The following is a 10105-nucleotide window of genomic DNA, read 5'->3' on the forward strand; positions in this document are numbered from 1 at the left end:
CATGATTGCCTCCGCACTTGCTGCAGCGTGCCTTGTGGCAGCAGTAGGTGGCTGTATGACCTAACTGATTGCAGTTTTGGCAATGCATGACCCGCGGTACGAACAGGCGTACAGGCAGACGAACCCTGTCCAAAGAGATGTAGTTCGGCAGTGCGGATCCGGCGAATGTTACACGGAAGGAATCCGAAGGGAAGAATTTCTTCTTCCCTTCTTCGATGGATACTGAATGCAATTGCTTGACATCCAGTATCTTTACATCTTAAATCAGGGGGTTCTTGAAGCAGCCAACCCCGTGACGCAAAATGTCATCGACCGTGAGGCTTCCTTCGGTAACCACACCGTCGATCTCCACGTCCTTGGCAGGGATGTACACGCGAAACTCTCTCGTGAAGAGCCCGTAGCTAGCAATTGCGTTTGCTTGCTTCAAGCTACTCACAACAACTCGCAGTTTGTTTGGTCTAACCTTTGTAATTTCGGTTACGTCCGAAAACTGTTTTGCCAGGTCCTTGCCGATTTGAATAATATTTAGAGGCTTCTTTATGGGCCTGAAGTAAACTACGAACGGACCTTTCGAAGCATCTGGGTAAGCTTTCACCCGTGTTGCCGGTACCCTTGGTACGGGGCTAGGTAGCGGGGAAGGTAGAGGGGAATTGATGGGGGAGATCTCAATCTCTTCCCCATTTGTTTCCACACCTGCATGTCGTCCATTTTGCGGGAGCGTTACGCTCTACCGCACACAAACGATAAATATTCGAATGTGGGGGGGGGGGGTCAAGTAGTTGCTATTAAATTTTAAAAACAATTTTTCAAACTACAATGGATCAAAATAGAAAAAAAGGCTGTAATACTAATACTAATAACTATAGTAATAATAATAATAGTAATAATAATAATAATTATATTAATAATAATAATTATAATAATAACAATAATAATAATAATAATATTAATAATAATGATAAAAATTCTAAAGTGAATACTTCACCGAACGTCTAAGTCACGACCTCACGGCTGATAGTAGGATTAATCGAGCGTCTCCGCAGAACAAACAATGATGATCCAGCTTCGTGTTGTGCCACAGTGGCCGTGTCCTACACGCGAACTTGTAGATGCCACTTGTAGTTGACTTCCACTCGCTCGATCGTATGGTGGTCCGTGCTGCTAGCGGGGTAACAGCGGTGCGGGAGAATTATTCTGGCTGATATATCAGCTGTGTATCAGATCACTGCACAGTGTTTTATTTTACAGTGTGCAGAAGATGTTTCTGCCGATATATGCAGGCTATTGTTATCGCGCAGCATAAGAACTAATCGACAAAAAAACACCCGTACGATAACTCGTGTATTGTTATTTTGCGAACTCAAACGGAGATGAACAATTTGCGTCTAATCGAGACGAAAGCAAAACAACAAATGAACCCAAAACTGAGTCAAAACCTAATCAGTTTCGATAAAGCCGTATGTACTCAAAATTGAGTAGAAGTGTTTTTGTTGTCTCGATATTATTATATTTTGCCTTTTTAATGAATTTTATTTAAAAAAAGGCTTATTTCAAGAAATTTAGCTTTGTTCGCCGGGACACGGGAGATCTTTGAAATTATTCGCCGTATATCAAACCAACGGGTCCGGGTGAAAAAGAAAAATTAAAATAACAACTAATTTCAGACGGTTCGCTTGGTTTGCTGTTTGCTTTTAATTGCAAAAAAATAACAAAAACAACACGCAAGCACCAGTTACCCAATTTTGAGGAAATTTGCCGCCATGATCTATTTATTGCTACTCAATTTTTGTACGTCTTCGAACAACTGAAAAAATGATTAAAATTCAACTCAGCCGCTGCGTAGCCCAGAGTTAGCGTGTATAAAGCACTAACAATCAAAATTTGGACGACTGTATTACTCAGGTATCGGGTTGTTTAGCTATTCACGGATTTCCGATTTTTATATATCATCTGAGAGAGTGTAATTTTCTGAGCAAAACGTGATTTTTTGAAACTTTGTATCATTATCGTTCGATTTTTCAATGAAGAATTCGCTCTAAATTGCTACAATGACAGTTGGTATGTGGGCGAACTGTCATTGTAGCGATTTCGAGCTGTTTTCGAGCAGTTTGGAATTGTGATTTAAAAAGCGGAGGACAACGATAGAAATTTTTTTAAATGACGTTTTACTTAGAAAATGCAGATCATTCAGATGATATAAAGAACTGATATAGCTAAACAACCCAATTGACGATTCAAAATCTCTGGAAACTAGTTTCATTGTCTTCTTTTTCATCTACTATATATAAATGGAATTCCGTAACGCAGTTATTCTTAGTGATATTATTCCCTCTGTTTTTGAGGTGTACAGTAATCACTATCATTTTCAATTATCCTAAATAAAAAAGGTGGTGACATGAGAGTTTTTAGCAGAGAGAACAAACATTAATTTTATTATCACAGGATGGCGACATTTATGCAGCGCAACTGGGGCACCACAAGACAGATTTCGTTAGTGTTTTAACGTATTTTGATCAAATGAACATGAATGCCTGTTCTCTGTGTTTTTAGTATGAACGTGTTTGTTTATGTTCAGAAACACATTTGAGACGCAATAGACCTTTTTACGTACGAATGTGTTAGTGCCACTAGTTGGGGAAAGTATTTATAAATAGCTGTTTTGTTTGCAATGCTATGCTTTTAGCAGCTGGACTGGAAAATTCAGTTGAACACTCATTTTATGTTTTAAACTTTTTTCTGAATAAATTTTCTCATTCGTGATTAGAATTCGGAAGAAGGCGCTGAATATAATCGACCAAAAATGGTGAAAAAATGATAAAAGTCGAAGCAACGAGATGCGATGATTTACAGGTTGGAAGAAATAAAAGCAATTTTACACGGGTTTACACGTTTACTAGTGTGTTCACCTAGAAAAGTCGTTTATCTCTATAAAGGTGTCTGATTTCTGAAGATTGAGATAAATATCGAAACAAGTGTGGTGTTATTTAAAGTTCTGTAATTTTTGACTAGCCCACAAATCAAAAGCACTCGTGACAACCCCTTTTGCGTCACATGACAGCCAAAGTGGTGAATTCATCGTTTCACTAAGTGGATCCACTTCGACAGCACCGAAATCATCGCGCAGTAGAAGGAAAATTTTCTTCGCAAGCGATCTAACCGCTAGTGCCGTCACAAAGTTTTTCCTCGTTCATCGGTCAGCATTTGTGTGTCCTCGAGTGAGAAGAGGCTAATACGTGTCTGTGCTCGTCACATCGGTCACGCGGCAGATTTCGTCGATTGAAATATTTTCCCCTCGGATCGGGTCCAGTTTACAGTTGCAAGAAAACAAAAAAGAAGTAGCAATCATCCGCGGAACAGTAATATCGTAAGAGGAGCACAAAATGTCCACCCATACTATGTCGGCTCAGCAGGCCGCCAAGGAGCACGTTCTGGCCGTATCCCGGGATTTCATCTCGCAACCCCGTCTGAGTAAGTAATCGGTCGGTAATTATTTTCGCAGGGGTCAGCAGGTTCAAGTGAATATTGCACTAGGAGCGAAGGATTGGTTGATAACGCAAGCTTTCTCACAGTGTCATGTGATAACCCTGCGCTAAGATGACAAATCGGGAATAAGTGGGTAAACTAGCTAATTTTGTCAAAATTAGCAGATCTACTAATTAAGTTAATATTGTTAATTGATGGATACTGTTAGTCAATTATCGATTAGTTGAAGACTCCAATAATTTGGTTACGGAATAGAGAAAAATCTAGTTTTTCTCTAATATCGCGTCACGGAAAGTGCGAGTAGCATCGTAATGAGATGAATGTTTTGGAATGTTTCACTTTGCTGTGATCATTTTTCAAGATTAGGGCTGAAAATGCATGAATTTTGCAACTAAAAGTTTGCTTTTTAGGAAAAACTGTTATGATGTCACATGACTGTCAAAACACCTGACTCGCTGCCTTTTATTTACTGTGGTGTTGGTTATGTGCGATGTCTTTCAATGAATACGCACAATCACACACGTGAGGTGAAGTTGTGTGTATGTGTTCGGACTTCACTCTGTTTATGTTCGTAGTTTAAAATAAATTCTGTCAAAATTAGGGGTTTTTTCATGTTTTTTTTTGTGTTTTTAATAATCACAGCATAACTTCATGCTAAAATATGACGAAGGTTGACGTCTTTTGTGATACAAAGTTGTCGGTGTAAACATAATCAAGTTTGACATGGTTTATCTACGAAAAAAGTATTTCAACGTAATGAGGCGTTTTCAGGAAATGTTAGATGTGTTCAGTAGGTATGTAAATTTGAAGCCGTATCAGAGAAGGTTATTTGTTCGTTTGTTATGGAATGTCTCCGTGTGTAATATCGTCTTTGAATTAGAGAGGACAATCCGATAGATAGCGTTAAATTGATAAGATAACTTATAACCCTTCTGGAGAGAAATAAACATCGTAGTTGCATCACATGCTTCTTGATTATGTAAAGTCCGATCAGAATACCTTTCTAATCAGTGAGCAAAATATAGGCGGAGGAAATTTTGCTGCAGGTAATGAGCCAATCGAAGTGTAAAGGAAGGTTTATAAACGAAATGATGCTACCATCCAAAGAATTGGGCCTCGTTTCCAGCGAATTCGTAGCTGGTGACTTCTCTGGTTGTTCATCTAGAATCTCGTAAAACGTTTTGTTCTGAAACATATGTTCCTCTGGGACAAACCATTCATTACGATTAGTTTGGTGGGGTATTTTCGCATCATTATTCTTGGTTTGAATTTTTAAAAAACTCTCAGAACACTTACTATAAAAAGTTTGCTCCCGCAACGAGAACAGAAAATGCTTTGTTCTGAATTTACCCAACTTCTAAATTACGGAAAAATTTGTCAACTTTGGAGCGAGGAAAATTTGAGGGTAATTTTTTGATTAACTATATTAACGCCATACATTTATTTTCAGCCTACAAGACGGTGTCCGGTGTGAACGGTCCGCTCGTTATCCTGGATGAGGTCAAGTTTCCCAAGTTTGCCGAGATCGTGCAGCTGAAGCTGAACGATGGTACCATCCGCTCTGGTCAGGTGCTGGAGGTGAGCGGTTCTAAGGCCGTCGTCCAGGTGTTCGAGGGTACCTCCGGTATCGACGCCAAGAACACAGTGTGTGAGTTCACCGGTGACATTCTACGTACTCCGGTATCGGAGGATATGTTGGGTCGTGTATTCAACGGCTCCGGTAAGCCCATCGATAAGGGCCCACCGATCTTGGCAGAAGATTTCCTTGATATTCAGGTACACTGTCGCACACTATGTGTAAACGTATGGTTAAACATTATCATTTCCCTCTTTTCAGGGTCAACCAATCAACCCGTGGTCCCGTATCTATCCGGAAGAAATGATTCAGACCGGTATTTCGGCTATCGATGGCATGAACTCGATCGCCCGTGGTCAGAAGATTCCGATCTTTTCGGCTGCTGGTTTGCCGCATAACGAAATCGCTGCCCAGATTTGTCGTCAGGCGGGTCTTGTCAAGCACACCGGCAAATCGGTGATCGACGAGCATGAGGATAACTTTGCCATTGTTTTTGCCGCTATGGGTGTTAACATGGAAACTGCCCGGTTCTTCAAGCAGGACTTCGAGGAGAATGGTTCCATGGAGAACGTGTGTCTTTTCTTGAACTTGGCAAACGATCCAACTATCGAACGTATTATTACTCCACGTTTGGCTCTGACAGCGGCTGAGTTCTTGGCTTACCAGTGCGAGAAGCACGTGTTGGTTATTCTGACTGACATGTCATCATATGCGGAAGCTCTTCGTGAGGTATCAGCTGCCCGTGAGGAAGTACCCGGTCGTCGTGGTTTCCCCGGTTACATGTACACGGATTTGGCCACTATCTACGAGCGGGCTGGACGTGTCGAAGGTCGTAACGGTTCCATCACCCAGATTCCCATTCTGACTATGCCTAACGATGATATTACCCATCCGATTCCGGATTTGACTGGTTATATTACGGAGGGGCAAATCTACGTCGACCGTCAATTGCACAATCGGCAAATCTATCCCCCAGTCAACGTACTTCCGTCGCTGTCTCGTTTGATGAAGTCCGCCATCGGTGATGGCATGACCCGCAAGGATCACTCCGACGTGTCCAATCAGCTTTATGCCTGTTACGCTATCGGTAAGGATGTCCAGGCCATGAAGGCCGTCGTCGGTGAGGAAGCTTTGACTCCGGATGATTTGCTTTACCTTGAGTTCCTGACCAAGTTCGAAAAGAATTTCATCTCCCAGGGCAATTACGAAAACCGCACCGTCTTCGAAACGCTAGACATCGGATGGCAGTTGCTGCGTATCTTCCCCAAAGAAATGTTAAAACGTATTCCAGCTTCGATCCTGGCCGAATTCTACCCGAGAGACTCGCGCCACTAAGCTGCCCACAGCTAGGGCAAAAAAGAACAGCCGCAACAAAAGTTTATTTTCCGTTTTAATCCATTTGCAATTTAATTTGTATTTTGTTGTTTATTCATCGCGTTTGTTTTCTATTTTGTTGTTTATTCATCGCGTTTTGCCATAAATCATGCGGATGATGATCGTGAGCCGGAAAGTATTGTTATTTAATTTAAATGTAAAAAAAATTCAAACTTACAATTTTCAACCAGCCAAAGTAGGCAACCTGTAGTCAGATATCCATCAACTTATCGAACGGACAGAAGTCGAAGAACATTTTCCAACTACATTAACGTGTGCGTGTGCGTGCTCGGTGTATTTTCAATCCGTCAAATGTCATTTCGCTGGTGTTACGCGAAGCGCTGTGGAAATTAACCATTCCTGATAGCAACATGAGAGAACGACACTAAAATAGAGTGCAACCATTATCGAACAATAATTTGATTTTAACGGGTTTTTCCCTCGGCCAACCCTAATCCCGGCTGCCATTGAAAGTCTACGCCAATCGCGTGGAACAGAATCGACGTTCGTGCAGCAATATAAAATCGACCAACCAACGAGAAACAACAAACAACAACAAAATCCATGCAAACAAGAACATCTGTGCAACTCGAACAGTAGAGAAAAAAATCTAAACTAAACCAGCTGGCGACGTTGACTCCAGGGGAAATTTTCAGCATCTAATTTCCTCGGTCAGTTTTCCTAGGCGCACGCCGACTCGAACTAACATTCTTTACTAGAAGCCAAGAGACGGTGGGATTGGCGTGGACCGATTTGCTAGCCAGTGGGGGGGTTGCTGCTCGACCCTGGAAAGCCTATTTAGTTTCAATTTTCGCACCTTGCTAAGGTAAAATAATCAACAGTTAAATTTTTATTTTGTGTTAAGTTATGCTTGGACCATAAGTAATGTTAGCCTATCTAACCCGTGGATGTGGTTTAGCTATATGAAGAGAAAAATCGAACCGTCTACAACTATCCAATAATATAAGTAGAGAAAGTGGTTACGCGCAATGTTCTTATATTTTTATTAGTGTCATAAGTTAGCAGTTAACTACCAAGCGTTTCCTTTTTGCATGTTCTTATAATTGTTTGTCGTAATCAGGAGATTTTAGCCCGAAAGTTTTGCTAACTGTGCTTGATTTTGGTGTATTTGTTTTGCTGGCTGTCTGCATCTTGATGAAGGCACCTTAATTGCTGGCTGGCTTTACCAACAACTGGAAGCCTTCTCGCCACCGTGGTTACCAATCCCCTTTGATCAAAGTTACACCTGAGAACATGTCAGTTAGCTTGCTTGGCGGAACAGCAACTTACATCTCTAGCGATTCCGGTCCTAACAATTCGATCATCACCAGCGGATCAACTGTGTGTTCTTTGCTACGAAATGTAACCATCTGGTGAGATAGCTGCGAATAAGTTACCTTTGCAAGGGGTGCAGGCTGGTAGGCAAAATACTTACCAGTCGGGAAGGGAAAACTTCTGTACGATAATTATTTTTTAATCTAAGATTTTAGTGTAGAAACAGCGGAATCAAATACACACTATATTCATCGTTATGCGACGTCATAGGTTATTTAAGCTGAAAGGTACTACCGGTAGAATCTGTTATATAGGCAGTGGCAGATGCACTCGCGGGGTGGGAGAGAATGCTGAAGATATTAGAGTTGCTAGGCCACACAAATGAATATATTATGATACTATTAGCTGTTGAGAAAACTAAATTCATTCACTGTATACACCTAAAACAATGAAACAGAAATACAACAAAAAAATCAATAAAAGCGGATAAAACTTACAACCGGTGGAGACTTTTGCAAAAAGACTATGAGAGAAAAGATCACTATTTCGAGCTGAGCCTTTGTCAGTTACCCGAACAAACTACGTGTATTTGTGTTGCGACTCAAGTATGTACTAATGGTGTGGTCAGCGATTCGCGTTAGACCCTCGAACATCTGTTGGACGCAGAAATTGGCTGTTTTATGCGCTCTATCCCTCGTACGGTGGATTAGAAGCGATTGTATTCAGAATCGCTCGACGAGAGTGAAATAATAGTAGTGAAATTGTTTATTGCCTTATTCAAGTGATTGATATCAGAATGAGAATACAAGCTTTGGATTGTGCTTTTTACAATCAACTATGACATAGAAACTAAGGGAATTAGCGTCCGTGTGGCGGCACCTTAAGACCCAAATATTAAACGATCCATAAATCAACGTATCAACGTCACCAAGTCTATCCTATCAAGAGAAAGCATAAGATATTTTTGTCAGAATTTCTCACAGATATTGGCTGGGTTTGAGTTCAGATCAGTTAGTTAGGATTGTGAATGACTACGTCAACTCAAATTCCAGGCTTATAAGTGGACTTATCATCGACCAGTTTTGTGTACAGGGTGAGAAGTCACAACTGTCGAAGTTTTTTTACGTGTTTAATTAAAGACGGGTTAATCACAGATGTGTTTGTATATTTTTCGTTTAAAGTGCATTCAAATGTTAACACAGCTTGCAAGTTTGGTTTGAATTCAGAGTATCTAACCGTGAAAACGTATAAGATAAAGCTCAAATCGAATTTGTATTTGAAAGTTGAACAACGTGTTAAGTAGTTTGGAGAATATTTTCTGTGGATACTTCATTCTTTTATCAGCAACATATAACTATAATAGTGGAGTACAAGTGATTCGTTGCTTTTTTGGATTTGCGAAGTGGTTATTTCTATTGCATCGTTCGTTTGCCGGTACTTTTTGTCACCGATAGCACCAGCTTTCTCGTCTAATTTGTGTGCTCACTGAGTAGTGCTTGACGTTTGCGAAACCGCACACAAAGCGAAATGAAAAAAAAAACTATGCTGCGAATGCAAAGGCGACATCAACGACCTCGAGCCCCTGCGCTGCGGTTTCTGTGCAGCTTACTTGCATATCAGCCAACAATGCTGTGCAATCAATGCCCGCGGTTTGAAAGAAGCGTTTGCTTGCGGGAAGATTTTGCTCATTTGTTCTTCCTGTAGGCCGCAGCTTAAAGGCCGCAGTATAGGCTCATATATTTCGGAAATAAAACAACCGCAACTACCCGATGTATCAAATCTGAACACACAATTTCAACAGTTGTGCGGCGTTGTCGAAGCTTTGAGTAAAAAGATAGATAATTTCGCACCTAAACCGAAACTGCCAGCCGCTACCCCTTCCCTATGTGATACTCCAGTTTGGCCTAGACGCAGTGCGAAGCGCCGGCGTGATGAGCGCCAGCCATTCATTCATTCCACTGCAGAATCTGGAACAAAAGAAATAAATCTGAGCGACCTTTCTGTTCCTTCACTTTTTCCTGCTGTCGCACCGAATAGATTTTGGCTATACATATCTGGACTGAGCCCGCTAACAACGAACAGTGACGTACAGAAAATTGTTTCCCGTTGCCTTGACTCAACCGATTCTGCTGAAATCATTCGGCTTGTTCCGAAAGATAAAGGTGTAACCAGCCTATCTTTCGTATCGTATTAAGTTGGACTGGACCCAAATTTGAAATCTCTTGCACTAGACCCTTCTTCCTGGCCGACTGGCTTGCTGTTCCGTGAATTTGTTGACCGTTCAAAAAACGTAGACAGACAACCCCGGACGCAGGAGTTACTAATTTGAATATATTGCGTTCTTCTGTGAACGGTGGAAACCTTCGGGTTTCCACCAAAGGCGAGTATCTGTTCAAT

The 10105-nt window shown here is 41.2% G+C and overlaps 1 protein-coding gene across 1 annotated transcript; it reads left to right on the top strand.

Annotated features, from left to right (window-relative positions):
• Positions 1-3080: 3080 nt before the first annotated feature.
• Positions 3081-8207, top strand: LOC129731602 (V-type proton ATPase subunit B). The gene is made up of 3 exons (XM_055691719.1): positions 3081-3468; positions 4934-5259; positions 5321-8207. The coding sequence occupies exons 1-3, from the start codon at positions 3381-3383 to the stop codon at positions 6392-6394; spliced, it is 1488 nt and encodes a 495-aa protein (XP_055547694.1). The 5' UTR covers positions 3081-3380; the 3' UTR covers positions 6395-8207.
• Positions 8208-10105: the final 1898 nt, after the last annotated feature.

The sequence above is a fragment of the Wyeomyia smithii genome, chromosome 1 (assembly GCF_029784165.1).
Source record: "Wyeomyia smithii strain HCP4-BCI-WySm-NY-G18 chromosome 1, ASM2978416v1, whole genome shotgun sequence".
Classification (NCBI taxonomy): Eukaryota; Metazoa; Arthropoda; class Insecta; order Diptera; family Culicidae; genus Wyeomyia; species Wyeomyia smithii.